This window comes from Ornithorhynchus anatinus, chromosome 13 (assembly GCF_004115215.2).
Source record: "Ornithorhynchus anatinus isolate Pmale09 chromosome 13, mOrnAna1.pri.v4, whole genome shotgun sequence".
NCBI classification, from domain to species: Eukaryota; Metazoa; Chordata; class Mammalia; order Monotremata; family Ornithorhynchidae; genus Ornithorhynchus; species Ornithorhynchus anatinus.
The window spans coordinates 38,689,580-38,710,593 of record NC_041740.1 but is presented as its reverse complement, the minus strand read 5'-3'; the positions used below and the strand labels follow the sequence as shown (position 1 = coordinate 38,710,593).

Below are 21,014 nucleotides of genomic sequence, written 5' to 3'. Positions count from 1 at the left end.
GGACCTTGGGTGAGTCGCTTCACTTCTCTGGGCCTCAGTTACCATGTCTGTAAAATGGGGATTGAGACTGTGAGCCCCATGTGGGACAGGGACTGCGATCAACCCCATTTGCTTCTATCAACCCCAGCGCTTAGAACAGTGCCTGGCACATAGTAAGCGCTTAACAAATACCATAAGCAAGGCCTAAGGGCAAGAGCCCGGGCTTGGGAGTCAGAGGGCGTGGGTTCTAATTCCGACTCCGCCACTTGTCCGCTTTGTAAATGCCATCATTAAGTGCTCAGTGCTTAGAACAATGCTTGGCACATAGAAAGTGCTTAACAAATACCATTATTAGTATTTTTATTATTATAATTAAGTGCTTACTAGGCACCGAGCACTGTTCTAAGAGCTGGGGTAGATACAAGGTAGCCTGGTTGTCCCCTGTGGCGCTCACAGTTTCAATCCCCATTTTACAGATGAGGTAACCAGGCCCAAGAGAAGTGAAGTAACCATCTTCATCCCTATTTTCCAGAGGAGGGAACTGAGGCACAGAGCAGTGGAGCGGCTGGCCCAAGGTCACCCAGCAGACAGGTGGTGGAGCCGGGTTTAGAACCCACGACCTCTGACTCCCAAGCCCGGGCTCTTGCCACTGAGCCACGCTGCCTCTCAGCCCTTCTTCTAGAGAAGCGGTGTGGCTCAGTGGCAAGAGCTCGGGCTTGGGAGTCAGTGGTCGTGGCTTCTAATCCCCACTCCGCCGCCTGTCGGCTGTGTGGCCTTGGGCAAGTCACTTCACTTCTCTGTGCCTCGGTCACCTCATCTGTATATTGGGGATTAAGACTGTGAGCCCCACGTGGGACAAGCCGATCACCTTGTATCCCCTCAATGCTTAGAACAGTGCTTGGTGCGTAGTAAGCATTTAACAAATACCAACATGGTAATTATTACTATTATGGGGGTGAAGAGGTGAGCCTCACGTGGGACAACCCGATGATCTTGTATCCCCTTTAGCGCTTAGAACAGTGCTTGTTAAGCACATAGTAAGCGCCTCTAATAATAATAGTGTTGGTATTTGTTAAGCGCTTACTATGTGCAGAGCACTGTTCTAAGCGCTGGGGGAGATCCAGGGTCATCAGGTTGTCCCAGGGGAGGCTCACAGTCTTAATCCCCATTTGACAGATGAGGTAACTGAGGCACTGAGAAGTGAAGTGATTTGCCCATAGTCAGCTGACAAGTGGCAGAGCTGGGATCACCTTATCTGTAAAATGGAGATTAACTGTGAACCTCAGGTGGGACAACCTGATTCCCCTGTATCTCCCCCAGCGCTTAGAACAGTGCTTTGCACATAGAAAGCGCTTAACAAATACCAACATTATTATTATAACAAATATCAACATTATAGTTATTATTAAAATGGGGATGAAGACGGTGAGCCCCAGGTGGGACAACCCGATGACCTTGTATCCCCCCAGCGCTTAGAACAGTGCTTGGCACATAGTAAGCGCTTACTAAATGGCTCAGTGGAAAAGAGTCTGGGCTTCGGAGTCAGAGGTCATGAGTTCGACTCCCGGCTCTGCCACTTGTCAGCTGTGTGACTGTGGGCAAGTCGCTTCGCTTCTCTGGGCCTCAGTGACCTCATCTGGAAAATGGGGATTAACTGTGAGCCTCACGTGGGACGACCTGATGACCCTGTGTCTACACCAGCGCTTAGAACAGTGCTCTGCACATAGGAAGCGCTTAACAAATACCAACATTATTATGATTCTCCGTCTTGTTGTGGGCCGCCCCCCGGGCAGCGCAGCCGCGGCCCTCCCGGATCCCGCCGCCAGAGGGCAGCAGGCCCGCGCGGGAGCGGCCCGGCGTCCAGCATCTTTATAACGCGCCCCCCCCAGGACCCCCCCAGGACCCCCCAATCCCGCCCCCACCCCCCACCCCCGACACCCCCAAACTCCCCCTCCCTCAATCTGGACGTGCAGCGCAGCAGCCCCAGAGGACGCCGCTCCCCATCCCCCCCATCCTTCGACATCAGCCGGGTGAGCCGGGCTTGGGGGGGCGGGGGGCTTCCCCGCCGCACTTTCCCCATCCCCCCGCCCCCCCCCCGAAGCAGCCCCCAACCCCCGGACGGGTCCGGGGGTCGGAAGGCCGGACGGACCCCAGGTGGCGTCGACGACGCTTTCCCGCCCTCCCCTTTTCCCCGGGCGTCCCCCGCCCCCGGTTTGGATGTCGGGGGGTCGGGGGTCCGCGGGGGGCTCCGACCTCTCCCCCCTCCTCCCCCCCTCCCCGGGCTCCCCGCACGGGCGGAGCCTCCGCCCCCGCCCCGCCTCCTCCGTCTCGCTCCCTTGTTCTCGCCGGGGCCGCTCAGACCTGCAGCGACAGCCTCTGCCCGCCCGGCTCCGTCCTCCTCCCGCTCCTGTCGCCTCCCTGCCCCTGCCCCGGTCCCCGGCCCTCTTTGTCTCCGCCCTGCCCGTCTCCCCTCTCCATCCCAGTCCCCGGGAGGGCCGTCTCTGCTCAGAGAGATCTCTGGGCCACCCCGTGTCTGTCCCCGTCCACCCCCAGCCTCCGGCAGAGATCTCCCGAGAGACCCCCCCCGCCCCCCACCCCCCCAGGTAAGGGCGCCGGAGGGGGCTCTGCTGGGGCCTTTCGGGTCATCATCATCCTTATCATCATCATTATTATTATTTCCTCCGATACCTGCCCGGGGGACCGGCGCCTTCCCTGCTTTTCTCTTCCTCGTTCCCCGTCATTTCCATCCTCCGTTTCTCCTGCTCCCCCAGGGGGTGGATGGGTGGGGGAGGCGGTGGAGAGAGAGGGAGGGCGGGGGTCTCACCCAGCCTGGCCGGGCAGGAAGGACCGGCGCTGCCCGGGGGCTTCTCCCTTCCCTTCCCCCTCCCCGACTTGCCGCCCCTCGAGCTGGGGGTTTCCCCAGCCCCCCGCCCCCCGTCCTCCCCGACATTCCAGGACCCGGACCACCCCCCTGCCCCGGGACCCTCGCCCCCTCCTCCCCTTGCCCCTTCCTCCCAGTGGGAGGGCCTCGCCCCCCCCCCGGGACCATCAGCCTCTCCCTCCTCCTGGGCCTTTGTCACTGACCACCTCTCCCCGCCACCCCCGTCCAGATCCCTCCGTCTCCTCCTTCCCCCACGCGCGGCCCCTCCGTGGATTTTTTTTCTCCCGAAGCCCCCTCCCCAGCTAGCTCACTTCACGTGTGGTCGGCCGCCCACCCCCTCCCCAAGGGTCTCCCTCCTTTAATCCCCCTCCTCCGGTCACCCCGGACCAGACTTCCTCGGGCTCATCCAACCCGCTCTTCCATCCTCCCCACCGCCCACATCACCACGGCCCCCCCTCTCTCCACCCTGGACCCTTGACCCCGCTGGCCTGGACCCCGTCCCCTCTGCCCTCTGGACCCTTGACCCCTCCATCCGGGACCCTTGACCCCTCTGGCCTGGACCCCATCCCCTCTGCCCTCTGAACCCTTGACCCCTCTGGCCTGGACCTCCCATCCCCTCTGGACCTTTGACCCCTCTGACCTGGACCCCTCATCCCCTCTGCCCTCTGGACCCTTGACCCCTCTGGCCTGGACCCCCGTCCCCTCCGGATCCCGCCGTCGCTCTCGAGGTGGGTCTGGGTGGCCGAATCCCGGAATCCCCAGCCCCTTCCTCCCCCCTCCTCCCTTTCCTCTCCCCGGCTTCTCTTCCCACAGGGAGAGGGAGCAGGACCTCGGCCGGGAGAAGAAGCCGTTCGGGAGCCCAGAGGTGACTATGGAGGGAATTTTGGGGGCGGGAGGGTTCCCGCAAAGGCAAGGGGCCGTGGAGTCGGGGGTCGGCTATGGGGTGGTGGAGTGTTCAGACACTTGGATAGCAATGTCAGGGGATGGGAGCCAAGGACTGTGGCTTAGGAGAAAGAGCCCGGGCTTTGGGGGTCAGAGGACGTGGGTTTTAAAAGCGGCTCCGTCACTTGTCTGCTGTGTGACCTTGGGCAAGCCACTTAACTTCTCTGTGCCTCAGTTACCTCAACTGGAAAATGGGGATTAAGACTGTGAGCCCCACGTGGGACAACCTGATTACCTTGTATCTACTCCAGCGCTTAGAACAGCGCTTGGCACATAGTAAGCGCTTAACGAATACCATGATTATTATCATTACTATTATAGCAGGGGGACGGGGCGTTGGGGTCTGAGATCCCGCAACCACGACCCCTTCCCGGTCACCTCTGGCCTTGACCAACTTTCCCTCTCCCACAGGCCAGGGCCCATGGGGTAGCCTCACCCCCCGCCGGCTACCCCTGCCCACCCCATGGGCAGCGCCGGCCCCGCGGGGCGTGGTCCGGGCGGCCGAGCCCCGGGGCAGTGAGAGGTGGCCGGAGCGGTGGCCGGAGCGGAGCATGTGGGGCCTCGTTCAGCTCCTGCTGGCCTGGCTGGGCGGCTGGGGCTGCGCGGGGCGGCTGGGCCCCCCGGCTCGGGCCGGGGACCCGGGGGAGCCGGGGACCCTGTTGCTGCGTGCCCGGAGGAGTTGGGTCTGGAACCAGTTCTTCGTCATCGAGGAGTACGCGGGCCCCGAGCCGGTCCTCATCGGGAGGGTGAGCGTTAAGCCCCCTCCCCTTCTTCCCCCACTGAGGAAAGGGTCCGTTCTTCTCACGCTGGCGCCTCAGAGAGTCGTCCCCGACCCGGACCCCCTCCCCCTCCCCTCGGCCCCCCGTCCGGTCGCCTCTGACCCTCCGTGACCTCTAACCCGTGACCTCTAACCTGTACCCCTCCCTCCCGCCCTCGCCGGCAGCTGCATTCGGATGTGGACCGGGGTGAGGGCCGTACCAAGTACCTGCTGACGGGGGAGGGCGCGGGCACCGTGTTCGTGATCGACGAGGCCACGGGCAACATCCACGTCACCAAGAGCCTGGACCGGGAGGAGAAGGCGCAGTACGTCCTGCTGGCCCAGGCGGTGGACCGAGCCTCCAACCGGCCCCTCGAGCCGCCCTCCGAATTCGTCATCAAAGTGCAGGACATCAACGACAATCCCCCCGTCTTCCCGCTCGGGCCCTACCACGCCACCGTGCCGGAGATGTCCAACGTCGGTGAGCCGCCCCCTCGGTCATCAGTCAATCGATGGAATTTATGGAGTGCTCGCTCTGGGCAGAGAGCACCGTAGTAAGCGCTCAGGAGAGCGCGATGCGATTGAGTCGATAGACGATAGACGCCATTCCCTGTTCCGATCCCGCCCCCCCCCCCCACGGCCTCGAGAGCCCCCACCTCCGTCTTTTCATTCATTCGGTCGTATTTATGGAGTACGTAGTACGTGCAGAGCACTGTACTACGCGCTTGGAAGGTAAACCGGGCTCACGGTCTAGGTGGGGGAAGCAGACATCAATACAAGTGAACGGGCATCGGTATAAATAAATCGATTTATAGCTATATGCCAGAGGGTCTCCCCCGCACCCCCTCGTCCCGGGCCGGGAGTGACCGGGGGTCCCTGGCAGGGACGTCGGTGATCCAGGTGACGGCTCAGGACGCGGATGACCCCAGCTACGGGAACAGCGCCAAGCTGGTGTACACGGTGCTGGACGGGCTGCCCTTCTTCTCCGTGGACCCCCAGACGGGTAAGGCGGCCGGCCGGAGGAGAGGGCCGTGGGGGAGGGCGTGGGGGATGGGCAGCCCCGGGGGCGGCGAGCTGGGGGTCAGCACGGCCTCTCCCCTCCGTCCCCCACAGGTGTGGTGCGCACGGCCATCCCCGACATGGACCGGGAGACGCAGGAGGAGTTCCTGGTGGTGATTCAGGCCAAGGACATGGGCGGCCACATGGGTGGGCTTTCCGGCAGTACCACGGTGACCGTCACCCTGAGCGACGTCAACGACAATCCCCCCAAATTCCCTCAGAGTAAGGTCGCCCCACCGCCCCCCCACCGCCCAAGGATCTGCCTGCCTCCTAGCGGTCCCCCTTCCCCCGCCGCTAGTCCCCCTCCTCCCTCTGGTTAACCTGCCCTCTCCCTTCCATGTGTCTGGTGTGGCCTTGGGCAAGTCACTTCACTTCTCTGTGCCTCAGATACCTCACCTGTAAACTGGGGACTGAGATCGTGAGTCCCATGCGGGGCAGGGACTGCGTCCAACCCCGTTTGCTTGTAAGCACTCCAGCGCTTAGTACAGTGCCTAGCACATAGTAAGACCTGAACAAATGCTATTATTATTGCTATTATTATCATTATTATTATGTGTCCGCCTGCCCCCGTCCTGCCCAGTCCCCGAGGCCCTCTGCGATGTGCACAGGGGCAGGACAGACCCAGTGGGCCCAGCATCCTAGGGTGAGAACAGGGGGTCTGTGGGACGGTGTCACCGACTCGGGGCGGCCTCCCTGAACGCCCCCACCCCCGTCCACCCCCCGGTGCCCCTGTCTCCCCCCCCCAGGCCTTTACCAGTTTTCGGTGGTGGAGACGGCCGGGCCGGGAGCGCTGGTGGGCCGGCTGCGGGCCCTGGATCCCGACCTGGGGGACAACGCCCTCATGGCCTACAGCATCCTGGAAGGGGACGGGGAAGGAGCCGAGACCTTCAGCGTCAGCGCGGACGCCCACGGGCGCGACGGGCTCATCACCATTCGCAAGGTGACCCCCCCATCCCCACCCCGCTGAGGGGGTCCCCGTTTAAAGGCCCGATGGGGAGGGGGGTCATTCGGACAGAGAAACCCACCGGTCCATATGCCGTTATCTGTCTCCGGAGCCCCCGCCCCTGCCAGCCCGGCTCCGGGGCTCTTACCTCAACGCCGGTGTCTAGTTCTGGGGGCTCCTCGGCTGCCGTCCGATTAACACCTGAGTGCGTGACAATCCCCCCCAACCCCCTGCCCGCGGCCACACCAGGGTGGCCGCGGCTGGGAAGACCTCAAGAGCGGCTGGGCCGTGAGCTCGGCGCGGGCAGGGAATATCACTGTGTGCTCTGCGCACAGTAAACTCTCAGTGAATACGATTGAATGGATGAACGAATGAGGAGGCTGATGGGGGCCGGGATGGGAGAGGGCTAATTCATTCAATTGTATTTATTAAGCGCTTACTGTGTGCAGAGCAGAGCACTTGTACTAAGCACTTGGAAAAGCACAATACAACAATAAACAGACACATTCCCCGCCCACGACGAGCTTCCATCCCGGCCCCGTTAGCCCCCTCCCATCCTAGCCCTCATAAGCCCCCTCCCATCCCGGCTCCCTCCCATTCCAGCCCCCTCAGCCCCCCTAGTCCGGCCCCCCTCCAATCCCAACATCCATTAGACCCTCGCCCAGTCCAGCCCCTTCCCACTCCAACCCCCATCAGCCCGGGCCCTCCTTTTCCCAGCCCCTCTTCCCTCCCCCCATCTAGCCTCCTCCTCTCCCCCCCAGCCCCCACAAGCCCCCCGAGCCTCCCCAGCACCCCCCAACCCCCCACGTGATCCCCCAGCCCCTGGACTTCGAGAGCCGCCGTTCCTACGCTTTCCGGGTCGAGGCGACGAACACCCTGATCGACCCGGCCTACCTGCGGCGCGGGCCCTTCAAGGACGTGGCGTCGGTGCGGGTGACCGTGCAGGACGCCCCGGAGCCCCCGGCCTTCTCCCGCCCCGCCTACCGCCTGGCCGTGCCCGAGAACAGTGCCCCCGGGACCCTGGTGGGCCGAGTCTCCGCCGCCGACCTCGACGCCCCGGCCAGTGCCGTCAGGTGAGCCCGCCAAGCGGAGGGCGTGGGGAACGGAGGGCCGGTGGGAGGACAGGCGGGCCGGACGGAGGCGGCCCAGCCCCCCACCGAAGGTCGGGGTCCCCCACCCCCCGCAGGTACTCCATCCTCCCCCACTCGGACCCCGAACGCTGCTTCTCCATCGGGCCCGAGGACGGCGCCATCCGCACCGCCGTGCCCCTGGACCGCGAGGTCCGGGCCTGGTACAACCTCACCGTGCTGGCCACCGAGCTGGGTAAGCGGGGGGCCTCGCGGTCGGGGAGCCGGCGGGGGGCTCGGACCTGGGGAGCCATAGACCGGGAGTCGGGAGCCTCTGACGGGGAGCTAGGAGCTGAGGCCCTCGGAGCGGGGAATGGGGGGCCGGAGGAGACGGGCCGGGTCCGGCTCAGCCCCGGCAGCTTTACTTGCTCCTCCTCCGAGCCCCATGGGGCCACGTAATCCCTCCGACCCCTGGCCCCTACCCCGGACCCCTGTCCCCGGATCCCTGCCCTCCATCCACAGCCCCACCACCACGACGTGGTCTCCCATTAGGGGTGTCTGGTGCTGTGTCCCAACCCCCATGGCAGCCTGCCTATGTCTGCTACCCTCCCCTGACCCCTCCCGGCTCCCTCCCCCTTCCCCCGGGGTAGGGTGTGGGGATCCCCGGACTAGACCCAGCTGCAAACTCCTTCTGGAGCAGCCTCAGGTTTCTGGGAGGAGAGGGAGTTAATAATAATAATGGTATTTGTTAAACGCTTATTAATAATAATAATAATAATGGCATTTGTTAAGCACTGACTCTGTGCCAAGCACTGTTCTAAGCGCTGGAGGGGGATTCTGTGTCAAGCACCGATCTAAGCGCTGGGGTAGATACAAGGTCATCAGGTTGTCTCACGTGGGGCTCAGAGCCTTTATCCCCATTTGACAGAGGAGGGAACTGAGGCACAGAGAAGTTCATTGGCTTGCCCGAGGTCACACAGCAGACAAGTGACGGAGCTGGGATTAGAACCCGCATCCTCTGACTCCCAAACCCGGGCTCTTTCCACTAAGCCACGCTCCTTCTGGGGTTAGGGTGCCTCCTCTTCCTTCCCTTCACCCCACCTCTCGGGGCCTCAACTCCTCGTGCACCCCCCGAGGAATTCGGACTGGTTTGAACAAACAGGTCATTCTCCCTGCACCCACTTGACCCTGGACCTGCCAAAGAGTCAGGGGGATGTGCAGAGCTGGGGGAAAGGGGGAGTTGGGGGTCTGGGCTGCAGGGGTTTGGAGAAAAAAAGGCTGAGGGAGGGCCAGGTAGCCGGCGATCCCCAAAGGGACGGCCAGCCGACCCCTGGGGCAGGCCAGAGTGTGCAAGGAGTGGACGGGGCTAAGGTGCATGGTATTTCTATTTAATTTAGGGGTGTGTGCTGTGCTCATTGTGTACAACCTGAATGCGTGCCCTGTTGGTACATAGTATACAGTGTGTGAAGTGGGGGAGCGCCACATGGGTGCTGTATTTGCCCTCCACGTGTTACGTATGGTTGGTCACCTGTGGCTTGGGACTTGCACGTGCTCGGTATGAGCCACGTGTAATTTGTAGGCTGCATGCAGGCTGCTGCTCTCTAGATTGTAAGCTCATTTGCGACGGGATATGTGTCTGCTTATTGTTGTATCGTACCCTCCCGAGCTCTTAGAACAGTGTTCTGCTCTGAATGAATGAATGCGTCACATACAGTTTGGGACTTGCGCGCGTGTGCCGTGTTCACTCGACGTGCCCTTTGCATGTTTCACACCCGGTTTGGGAGTTGTGTGGGTGCTCTTTTCACCATGTGTGCTGGGCTGGGGTCCCACGTGGTCTGGGAGCCGTGTGCGCGTGTGTGTACGTGTGCTGGGTTGAGGCCACGTGTGCTGTGCGTGTGTTCTGGCTCCAGACAGCCCCGCGCAGGCCTCCCGCGTGCAGGTGGCGATCCAGGCGCTAGACGAGAACGACAACGCCCCCCAGCTGGCCGAGCCCTACGACACCTTCGTGTGCGACACCGCCGCCCCGGGCCAGGTGGGCGGGGAGCCGCCGGGGAAGAGGGGGCCCGGTCCCCCCCCAGCCCCATTGGGCTCCCCGGCGGCCTGACCTCCGCCCTCCCCCCCCAGCTCATCCAGGTCGTCTGGGCGGTGGACCGGGACGAGGGTGGCAACGGCAGCCGGGTGACCCTAAGGAGCCCCCGCGGCACCGAGGCCAACTTCACGATCCAGGACAATAGAGGTGAACCCCTCCACTCGCCCGGCCACTGCGTCCACGTGTCTCTCCTCCCGCCCGGGTCTGCCTTCACCCGCTCCCTGCCCTTCCACGTCCCCGGCCGGAGCGTTGCCCGCACCGAACCCCGGGAACGCGAGGCCTAGACTGTCGGCCCTACTCTAGCCTGGCGGTTTGAGTTCACAGGCTGCACCGTTTCATCTAAGCAACCTGGCTACCGTCCGTCCCACCCCCTGCCCGCTCTCCCCGCAACCCCCGGCCTCTGAATCTGCCCCAGGGCCCCGGCTTCTCCTCCCCCTCGGGGTCTCAACCTCCCAAGGAGATCTTCGCTTGGGCTCTGAGTGCTTCCCACCGCCCCCGCCCACGGGGTTGGTCCGACAGGCGGGTCACTCTAGTACTTAGCACGGGCCCGGGTGAGCTCAGCCGGGTCCGGGCCCCCTTCCGTCCCCGCAGACGGCTCCGCCAACCTGCTGTTGCCCCCGCGCCTGGCCCCGCCACGCCGGGCGGCCTACCTGGTGCCCATCGAGCTGCGGGACGGAGGACAGCCGGCGCTGAGCAGCACGGCCACCGTGACGGTCAGCGTGTGCCGCTGCCGGGCCGACGGCACCGTGGCCGCCTGCGGGCCCGAGGCCCTGCTGGCCCCCGCGGGCCTCAGCACCGGGGCCCTGCTGGCCATCCTGGCCTGCGGTGCCACTCTGCTCGGTGAGGCGGGACCCTGACACTGGGGGGCGCTGTGGCGGCCGGGGGCGCGAAGGGGGATGGGGGCGGGGCCTTCGAACGCCACGCCTCCCCTCAACCCTCATTGGTGGAGGGCGCGGTGGGCGGCGGGGAGACCCGGGAGGGGTGGGGTCTGGGTGGGCGTGTCCTCGGGTGGCCACTCCCCTACGCACGTGGGGGCGTTACCCGCGGTGATTGGAGGACATACGGGGCGGGGCCTATTGGCATGTGGGCGTGGCCTCAGACCACGCCCTCTCCGTTCTGGAAAGGGGGTTGTTCGAGGCCCGGTGATTGGAGGACAGAGGGGGCGGAGCCTATGGCATGTGGGCGTGTCATCGGACGGCCCCGCCCCCATCCGCGCGGGGGGGGGGCTGTTTGCGGCCCGATGATTGGAGGACAGAGGGGGCGGAGCCTATGGCATGTGGGCGTGTCATCGGACGGCCCCGCCCCCATCCGCGCGGGGGGGAGCCTGTTTGCGGCCCGATGATTGGAGGACAGAAGGGGCGGAGCCTACGGCGTGTGGGCGTGTCCTCGGACGGCCCCGCCCCCTCCGCGCTGGGGTGGGGGGGGTTGTCCGCGGCCCGGTGATTGGAGGGCAGAGGGGGCGGAGTCTAGGGGGTGTGGGCGTGTCCTCGGACGGCCCGCCCCTTCCTCGCTGTGATAGGTGGATGGGGCGGTGTGGGCGTGTCCGCTGACGGCCCCGCCCCGCCCCGCCCCGCCCCGGCAGCGCTGGGCGTGCTGTTCGCGGCGTTGCGGCGGCAGAAGGCGGAGGCGCTGATGGTGCTGGAGGAGGAGGACGTGCGCGAGAACATCATCACCTACGACGACGAGGGCGGCGGCGAGGAGGACACCGAGGCCTTCGACATCGCCGCGCTGCAGAACCCCGACGGCGCCGCCCCGGGCCCGGCCCCGGCCCCGGCCCCGGCTCCGGCTCCCCCGCGGCCCCCGGGCCGGCGGGACGTGCTGCCCCGGGCCCGCTCCCCGCGCCGGCCCCGGCCCCGGCCCCCGGCCCCGGCCGACGCGGCCCAGCTGCTGGCCCTGCGGCTGCGGGAGGCGGACGAGGACCCCGGCGTCCCGCCCTACGACTCGGTGCAGGTGTACGGCTACGAGGGCCGCGGCTCGTCCTGCGGCTCGCTCAGCTCCCTGGGCTCCGCCAGCGAGGCCGGGGGCGGCCCGGGGCCGGCCGAGCCTCCGGAGGACTGGGGGCCGCTCTTCCGCACCCTGGCCGAGCTCTACGGGGCCCAGGAGCCCCCCGCGCCCTGAGCGCCCCGCCCGGGACACCCCCGCTCCCCCACGCCCCGCGGCCCCCTCTCGCTCTCCCTCCCTCCCTCCCTCCCTCCGTCGCCTCTCTGGGCCCGTGTCTCTCCCCCTGCCTCTCTCTGGGCCCGCGTCTCTCTCCCTCTGACTCTCCCTGGGCCCGTCTGTCTGTCTGTCTGTCTGTCTGTCTCCGGGGTGGGGGCGGGACACAGGCCGCCCCGTTTCCTCTCAGCCGCCTGGCTACCGTCCGTCCCCCCGTCGCCCCCGCCCTCTCTGCCCCCAACCCCCGGCCTCTGAATCTGCCCCAGGACCCCGGCTTCTCCTCCCCCTCGGGGGCCCATCCTCCCAAGGAGACCTTCGCTTGGGCTCTGAGGGCTTCCCCCCCGCCCCCGCCCCCGCCCCCGCCCACGGGGGTGGTCCGACGGGCGGGTCACTCTAGTGCTTAGCACAGAGTCCCTCTGTCGTCTCTCTCTGGGACCGTCTCTCTCCCTCTGTCGTCTCCCCCCGGGACCGTCTCTCCCCCTCTGTCTCTCTGGGACTTTGTGTCTCTTCCTTTGCCTGCTCTCCTCCCCCTGCCTCGCTCTGGAACTGTCTCCCTCCCCCTGACTCTCTCTGGGACTGTCTCTCTTCCTCTGTCATCTCTCTCTGGGATCTCTCTCTTCCTGTCTCTCTCTGGGACTATATGTCTCTTCCTTTGCCTGCCTCCCTCCCTCCCCCCTTCTCTGGGACCGTCTCTCTCCCTCTGCCGTCTCTCTCTGGGACCGTCTCGCCCCCTGTCTCTCTGTGACTTTGTGTCTCTTCCTTTGCCTGCTTTCCTCCCACTGCCTCTCTCTGGGACCGTCTCTCTCCCTCTGTCATCTCTCTCTGGGACTGTCTCTCTCCCCCGACTCTCCCCGGGACAGTCTCTCTTCCTCTGTCGTCTCTCTCTGGGATCTCTCTCTTCCTGTCTCTCTCTGGGACTGTATGTCTCTTCCTTTGCCTGCCTCCCTCCCCCCCTCTCTCGGGGACCGTCTCTCTCCCTCCTTCTCTCTCTGGGACTGTCACTCTCCCTCTGTCTCTCTCTGGGACCATCTCTCTCTCCCTCTGTCTCTCTCTGGGACTGTATGCCTCTTCCTTTGCCTGCCTCCCTCCCCCTCTCTGGGACCATCTCCTCCTCCTGACTCGGGGACTGTCTCCCCTTGCCTCTCTCTGAGACTGTCACCCTCCCCCGACTCTCTATGGGACAATCTCTCTCCTTTTGACTCTGAGACGGTCTCTCTCCTCTTTCCTGTCCCTGGAACTCTCTCTCCCTTTTCCTCCCTATGTTTTACTGTCTCCCTCCCCCTGCCTCTTTGGGACGGCCTCTCTCCCTGCCTCTCTCTGGGATGGTCTCTCTCCCCCTGACTCTCTGGGACCGTCTCTCTCCTCTTGCCTCTCTCTGGGACTGTCTCCCTCCCCCTGCCTCTCTCTGGGACTGTCTCTCTCCCTCTGTCTCTCTCTGGGACCGTCTCTCTCCTCTTGCCTCTGTCTCGGACTGTCTCTGTCCTCTTGCCTCTGAGACTGGCTGCCTCCCCTTGTCTCTCTTTGGGTCTGGCTCTCTCCTCTTGCCTCTTGGGGACTCTCTCCTCTTGTCTCTCTTAGGGACTCTCTTCTCTTGTGCGTCTCCTCTTGCCTCTCTGTCTCTCCCAATGCCTCTCTCTCCCTCCCCTCTGCCTTTCTGTGACTGTCTCTTTCTTTGTCCACTCTTGTCCCTCCCTTACCCCGTCTCTCCTTTCTGCCTCTCTCACGGTCTCTCTCCGTCCCCTCGTCTCTCTGTCGCCCTGTCTATCTCTTCGCCTGCCTCTCCCTTACTCTATTTCTGACTCTCGCCTTATCTCTCTGAATCTGACTGCTCTGCTTTCTCTATGCCTCTCTCTCTCTCTGTCTCTCCCTTGGTTTTCTCTAGGTCCCTGGGACCGGATTTTAACAGCTTTTTGGTTTTTTCTGTTGTCCATCTTGAGAACAAGAAAAACTCCAGCCACCGCCGCCCGCTGGCCTGCGGGGTCACTTCGCCCCAGGTCAGTATCCCGGCTGATCTGGCAGCATCTGGCACTCGGCCCCCTCCCCCTTCTCCGCTACTGGAGCGTCCAGGCAAGGTTTGGGGTGTGGGGCAGGGGACCTTAAAAGGTGTGGGGCAGGAGGTTGGGGGAGAGGGAGGAACAAGAAAATTTAAGCCCAGTTACCTTGTAAATTCCTCGAGGGCAGCTGCTTGCTAAATCACCAAGGGGTGCTCAATAAATATTATCGATCGATCGCGCCCTCCCCACCCATTCCCCTCTCTTCTTTCTCCGCAGCTCCCTCCCCTGCCGCATGGTATCCATCCATAGCTCATGGCTGCACCCCCTGGGGTCTGGGAAGTCAAACCTCCCCACGGGTCATGGTTCATGGTCCATGGGCGTGGCCCACCTCTGGAGGAGCCAGAGGAGGAGCCAGTCAGCCTGCCCCCGGCTCCCCCCCTCCTCGGGGGTCTTCCCCGTTTGGAGGGCAGGGGGAGGGTGGAGCAGGGAGGGAATTGGGGGGAGGGAAGGGGAAAGAGAGGAGAGAGGGGGAGAGGCCTCCATCTCCAATTTCATAATTTCATAATAAACAAACACTTTATTTTGTAAAATCAGAGTCCGGGTCTCTGTCTCCCTTCCTGCCACCTCTGCTTGTCCAGCTCTGCATCGCCACCTGTTACTTTCTCTTATTCTCTCTGAGTCTCTGCCACTTTCCGGTCTCACTGATTCTGTATCTGTCTATTTCCGTCTCCCTCTCTCTCCTTTAGCCTTTCTGCCTCGGATTCACGGTTTCTGTCTGCTGTCTTTCCGTTTCCCTCATCTCTGCTTTGCCTCTCATCCCGATCTTCCTCTCTTCCTCTTCTCTGGACCCACCTCTTTCCTTCCCCATCCCTGCGACTAACCACAGATGATGGGGTGACTGTGCCTTGAGGTTGGGACTTTTTTTGGTGGGGGAGGCCACTCCAGGAGGGGATAGATTAGGGCTGGGAGGGCTCTGAGGGAGGAGGGCTCTACCCTTGGAGTCTGTAGTCTGGGAGACCGGAGAGGAGAACAATGAAGAAGGGGAAGAAGATGATGAGATCAAAATGGTGGAGGACAACAGCCAAAGAGGGGGAGGGAGAGGGGGCCTGGGCTGGTAACTCAATATCCCAGGATGCTGGGAAGGCCCATTAAGGTTAGGGTGGGCCCAGGGGAGGTGGTGGTGGTGTGGGTCGGTCAGCCAGTCCCTTTCTCCCTTCACCAGGGGGTGGCAATGGGCAGGAGAGGGAAGGGCTGAGAAAGAGGGTCGCCAAGGTATCAGGAATGAGGCTGAGGTCAGCGGAACCCCCACATCCCACAGATTCTGCCCCATCTCACCCCCCATCTCGCCCCCGAGCTCCTCAGCCCCCAACCAGCTCTGCCGCAGGTGCTCTGCACCCAGTCTTCAGTAGATACCATCGATCGATGGATTGATCGATGGCCTTCCTCCCCATCCTTCTACTGCCTGCTGGGATTGGGGCTAGAAGCTGGATCCGGAGAGGGGTTGGGGGGTGGTCCTGGTCAAACCTAGAAAAGAGATGAGGGGGAGGGAGATGGAGGTGGGAAGGAGGTAGGCACGACCTGCCCTCTCACCTCCCGGGTGTACCCCACCAGGCCCCACCTGGGCCCCCCATTTCTGGCAGGGCCCCGGGTCCAGAGGGGGCAGGCTGATTTGGGAACCCCAAGACAGGAGACTGTCCCGCCATTTCCCAGTCTTCCCAGCTACAGCTGGATCTCCCTGTCCCTCACTCACTCTCTGGCTCTTCGATTCTACGCCTCTAAGAAGCTGCTTCAGGCACACACACCAGCTGTCAAATACACACTACACAAGCCTACAGAAACATACACTGGCCAGCTCATGCACACAAACATGCATACAAGCACACTCACTTGGCCACACACACACCACACTCAAATTTACAGTCTTGGGCATGCACACACCCCCACAATCACACAGAGACAGGCCCAAACTTTGAATCCAAATCAGACTGCAATATTGAAACCCCATAAGGAGGATGCTGCTGTTTTGTCTCCCCCGGCTGCACCAACCTTGCTTTGCTTTGGGGATGCTCCAGTTGCTTATTGCCCAGGGGGTTCAGCTGAGATTCCTGGCCCATCTCACCTGAATACCAATGCTGTTCGAGGCTGGTTCTTGGTTTTGCCCAATATACACACCTCGGGGCGTGGCGGGCGGGGGCTCCAGGCTGTCATAACCCCCCAGCTGGCCAAGCTTGAGGAGGGCTGAGTGGGTGGGCTCTGGGCATGGGCTGGGCTCAGGACGTGAGCCTAGGTCACTAGGTTCTCTCTACCTCTACTGCTCTCCTTTTGTCCTCAGGCATCCAGCCCTCCCCTAAACCCTACTCAGGTTTTGAGTGGAGGGAGAGAAATGGCCTTCATCAACCCCCCTGGAAAACAGGCGTTTGGACTCAGTGGATTATCTCAGAGCCCTCCCCCCTCCTGCTTCCTCCTCAAAGCCGTCCACCCCCAGCCTCTCCCACCACTTCCTCAGAGCCCCCAACCCCCTACACCTCTGCGTCCAAGATGCCTGCCTCCAGCCCCTTCTGGGCCTCTGAGATCCTAGCTCTCTCTTTCTGCCTGAGGCTGAAGGGGATGCCGGTGTCCAAAGCCAGCTCCCGGGTGTCAGGGGTCTCACAGGGAAAGCAAGGATACAGGCCAGGTCTGTCCCTCTGGATTTATTCTGAAACAGAGCACTCTCCAGGGACAACAGCAGGGTTGATTCCCCAAAACCCTGAGCCCCACTTACTCTCTGCCTGATTGGGCTCAAGGGAGGGGACGTTCTCGAGGAGCGGATAGCCGGTCCCTGTCCCAGAGATCACTATGGGCCTTCCCTAAATACCATTAATTGATTGACTCCCTACCGCTCTGGAAATGGCTGGGGAGGGTCAGGGGAGGAAGCGGGGGGGAAGGGCCAGAGAAGGAGAGAAGAAAGGAAGGGATTGAGTACAGCAGCCATCTGGATTATTTTTTTTTAATGGTATCTGTTAAGCACTTACTATGTGTGCCGGTCACTGTACTAAGCTTTGGGTTAGATATAGGCTAATCAAGATGGACACCATCCCTGTCCCTCATGGGGCTCACAATCTTAATCCCCATTTTACAGTTGAGGTCACTGAGGCACAGAGAAGTGAAGTGACTTGCCCGAGGTCACACGGCAGACAAGTGGTGCAACCAGAATTAGACCCCTGGTCCTTCTGACTCCCAGGCCCGTGCTACAGTTCACAGCAGGGTGAAGGCAGGAGGAGCATTGGGGACTGGGAATTGATGGAGGGAAGGAAGGAGGTCGTTGGCTGGGGGAAGCTGAACTGGATGAGGTTTGGGCTAGGGAAGGGTCGGCTTGGCTCTCTCCCTCGGGCGGTTCCCCCTACATCCCTCTCCTCCTCTCCACCTCCTCCCGGCCCCTCCCCAATCTCATCCCGGCCCCGGTCAAGCCCCTAATCGGCTCTCGGGGCCCCCTCCTCTCCCAGGTCCCCCGGGTCTTCCCCCGGCTTCCCGGGGGTGGAAAGCGGTCCTTCCCCTGGGTCGGCCTCGTCCGCGGGTGGGGGCTCGGGGCCCGGAGGGGCCGGCCCCGGGGTCTCCTGCAGCCCCCGGTACAGGACGCAGGCATCTTGGCGGGACACGTGTTCCCAGCCGCTCTCCCGAACGTGATAGAGGTCGACCGAGCCCCCCGAGTAGGCGTCCCGGCGGGCGGCGTGGGCCACCGCCTGGCGGGCCAGGGCGTAGGCCTCGTGGGGCTCCATGTCGTAGCGGTAGCCGCGGTCCAGCACGCCGTAGGCGTAGGGCGAGCCGGAGCCGACCGAGAAGACGGTGCCAGGCAGCAGGGTCCCGTCGCTGTAGACATAGAAGAGGGCCGGGCCGGAGCGGTCCCAGCCGCACAGCACGGTGGCCACGCACAGGTCCAGGCCCTGATAGCGGTGCAGCATGCCCGCCAGGAGCCTGGCCGCCCCCGCCACGCTGGGCAGCCGGCCCTCCCGCAGGGCCCGCAGCCGCAACTCCCGCTGCAGCACCCGGAACCAGGCGGCGCAGTCAGCCGAGGTGCCCGACGTGGTGCCCAGGAGGTGCCGGTGGACGGGGATGACCTTGAGGGAGGCCGGGCAGGCCACGTACTGGCCGCAGGAGGAACGGGTGTCGGCGGCCGCGATGACCCCGTGACGGAAGCGGAAGGCCAGGGTGGTGGTGCCGTGGGCCAGGTCCAAGCCCGGGGTCCCCAGGAAGGAGGACGGGTCCCACCCCGGGGGCACGGCCCAGCCCTCCTCCGGCCCGGGGAGGCGGGGGCGGGCGGAGGCGGGGTCCTGCCAGCCACACACACCCTGCAGAGCCATCCCGGGCCGAGCGGAGCCGGGAGGGAGGGCAGCCGGGTTATATGGGCGAGGGAGAGCCGCGGGGCGGGGGAGGAGCACACGAGGGGACGCAGGGGAGAAGCTGGACCCCAGCCAGAGTGGGGAAGCGAGGGAGGAGAAGGGAGGGTCTCTGCGGCCAGCTGGAGACCAAGGGCTGGAGGAGTAGTGTGGCCCGGTGGGAAGAGCACAGGCCCGGGAGTCAGACTCGATCAGTCAATCAATCACACGCTTACCATGTGCAGAACGCTCTACTAAGCACTTGGGAGAATACAGTATAACAATAAACAGACACATTCCCTGCCCACAACGAGGTTACATTCTAGAAGGGACCTGGGTTCCAAGCCCAACTCCACTACGCGCCTGCTGGGTGACCTTGTGCAAATCACTTCACTTCTCTGGGCCTCAGTTTCATCATCTGAAAAATGGAGATTCAATATCCGCTCTCCCTCCTCCTTAGACTGTGAGCCCCATGTGGGACTTGATTTTTTTCTATCTATCGCATGCTTAGTTCCGGGCTTGGCACAGAGAAAGCGCTTAACAAATACCATAATTAGTAATTAATAATGATCACTGTGGCTTTTGATAAGCACTTTCCATGTACCGAGCACGGTACTAAGCACTGAGTTAGATACAAAGTAATTAGGTTGGGCACGGTCCCTGTCTCACTTGAGGCCCACAGACTAAGGGGAGAATTTGTATTTCACCCCCATTTTACAGATCAGGAAACTAAGGCGCAGAGAAGTTAAATGACTTGCCCAAGGTCACCCAGCAGACAAGTGGCTAGGTTGGTATTAGAACCCAGATCCTCCGACTCCCAGGCCTGTGATCTTTCTGCTGGGCCCCCTTTTTTTTATGGTATTTCTTAAGCGCTTACTGTGTGCCAGGCACTATTCTAAGGTATGGGGGGGGGGGGCAGGGGTATTTACAAGCTAATCAGGGTGGACACAGTCCAGACTCCACCTGGGGCTCACATTTTAGAGATGAGGGAACTGAGGCACAGAGACGTGAAGCGACTTACCCACGGTCACACAGCAGACAAGAGGCGGAGCTGGGATTAAAACCCAGGGGGCTTCTCGCTGGCCTCAGGGTGCCTGCCAATCTTTCCTCCCCACGCTCCCCCCCCCAGCATGTCCACCCCCGGTAGGCCCACCGAGAGGGGATCGGGTGTCCCAGGAGGACTCAGCCGAGCTGAGAGACGCTGTCCTTTCAGGCAATCTTCACCCTCGGCTGCCTGGGACGCTTTGGCAACCAACCACCTCCCCCTCCGGTCACCATGAGTCTATGCAAGGGACAGACTAGGCGGTGGAGCTGTCATTCATTCATTTATTGAGCACTTACTATGTGCAGAGCACTGTACTAAGCGCTTGGAATGTACAATCTGGCAACCGATAGGACGGGGCAGGCCAAGGGAATGTTTTGTGTCTTGCTCCCCATTCTTGTGTTCTGGCCCCTAAGCCATGCAGCTTCTTTAAATACGGAGCCAGACAAGGACACGGTCAATCGATCGATCTTATTTATTGAGAGCATTTACTTCCCACACAGGAAAGGGACCGAATGTGATCTGATGACGTTGTATTTATCCCAGCACTTAGCACAGTGCTTGGCCCGAAGTAAGCACGTAGGAAATGCCACGGGTGCCTAGTGGAGCAAGTCACTTCACTTCTTGGGGCCTCAGTTACCGTATCTCTAAAATGGGGATTGAGACTTTGAACCCCACATGGGACAGAGACTGTGTCCAACTGGATTTACTTCTAGCCACCCTGGTGCTCAGTACAGTGCTGGACACATAGTAAGCACTTAACAAATGCCATCATCATTATTATTAATAATCATGTTCCCTGGCCTCGAGGGATCCCTTTAAACCTAACTGGGAAGATAGACACTTAGATTACAAGGAGGGGGAAGCAACAGCGTTTAAAGATATGTACATTAGGAGGTAGAGGTGGGTGTGGGTAACCACATGCTTAATGCTTAGGGACACAGGAGGACGCAGGTCACGTCAGCCACAGAAATACGGGCAAAGCAAAAGTGGGGGGGTGATGGGAAGAGGAAGATGAGGAAAAGAAAACGTTAAAATCCTAAATATTCTTCACAGGTTTCAGCCAGTCAACCCTTCCAAATGTAGGGATGCCGGCTTTTATTCCGGCTTCATCACTTTATCGCTTAACTCCAAGTATTTGAGTTAACCTGGGCCTGGTCTGGTAAAATGAGGTAAAACTCAAATCAGCCAGTCCTGCAATCTCATTCAATTGTATTTGTTGAGCACTTGTTGGGTGCAAAGCACGGTACTAAGCGCTTAATTTGCCAGCAGTTCTGTTAACTGATTGACCCTGTGGTACTGTACTCACCCAAATGCTCTGCCCCTAGTAAGAGAGAAGCAGCGTGGCTCAGTGGAAAGAGCCCAGGCTTGGGAGTCAGAGGTCTTGGGTTCTAATCCTGGCTCCGCCACTTGTCAGCTGTGGGACCTTGGGCAAGTCACTTCACTTCTCTGTGCCTCCGTTCCCTCATCTGTAAAATGGAGTTGAAGACTGTGAGTCCCACATGGGACAACTTGATCACCTTGTACCTACCCCAGCACTTAGAACAGTGCTTGGCACATAGTAAGCGCTTAACAAATACCAACATTATTATTCAATGCCACTGATGATGACCCCAACGGTTAAAGCGTAATATCTGGATTATCCACGGCCTCCTTTTATCTGCCCTCTCCCCGGATCCGGCCACGGATAACCGGGAGGCGACGGCGGGTTTTAGAAAAACGGCTTCATAAGAACACTTTTGGTGAGAGATCGGG

General features: G+C 61.8%; 2 protein-coding genes across 2 annotated transcripts; one reads left to right on the top strand and one right to left on the bottom strand.

Annotated features, from left to right (window-relative positions):
* Positions 1 to 3,673: 3,673 nt before the first annotated feature.
* Positions 3,674 to 11,851, top strand: CDH24 (cadherin 24). Its single transcript, XM_029077330.2, has 12 exons — positions 3,674 to 3,725; positions 4,214 to 4,548; positions 4,746 to 5,040; positions 5,443 to 5,562; positions 5,673 to 5,840; positions 6,365 to 6,558; positions 7,381 to 7,634; positions 7,748 to 7,884; positions 9,539 to 9,660; positions 9,753 to 9,864; positions 10,309 to 10,557; positions 11,300 to 11,851. Exons 2-12 carry the CDS (start codon positions 4,354 to 4,356, stop codon positions 11,833 to 11,835), a joined length of 2,382 nt encoding a protein of 793 aa, XP_028933163.1. The 5' UTR covers positions 3,674 to 3,725; positions 4,214 to 4,353; the 3' UTR covers positions 11,836 to 11,851.
* A 5,463-nt stretch (positions 11,852 to 17,314) lies between these two features.
* PSMB11 (proteasome subunit beta 11) lies at positions 17,315 to 18,202 on the bottom strand. The gene has a single exon (XM_001519195.1). It carries the CDS (start codon positions 18,200 to 18,202, stop codon positions 17,315 to 17,317), a length of 888 nt encoding a protein of 295 aa, XP_001519245.1.
* Between the last annotated feature and the right edge of the window lie 2,812 nt (positions 18,203 to 21,014).

What these genes read in the sequence shown, in the direction of transcription:
- PSMB11 (XM_001519195.1), bottom strand. Translation starts at nt 18,202, where the DNA reads ATGGCTCTGCAGGGTGTGTGTGGCTGGCAGGACCCCGCCTCCGCCCGC.
- CDH24 (XM_029077330.2), top strand. Translation starts at nt 4,354, where the DNA reads ATGTGGGGCCTCGTTCAGCTCCTGCTGGCCTGGCTGGGCGGCTGGGGC. An exon ending in GGCTCATCACCATTCGCAAG is followed by an intron (nt 6,559 to 7,380) that starts GTGACCCCCCCA and finishes GTGATCCCCCAG; the next exon opens with CCCCTGGACTTCGAGAGCCG. An exon ending in CGTGCTGGCCACCGAGCTGG is followed by an intron (nt 7,885 to 9,538) that starts GTAAGCGGGGGG and finishes TTCTGGCTCCAG; the next exon opens with ACAGCCCCGCGCAGGCCTCC.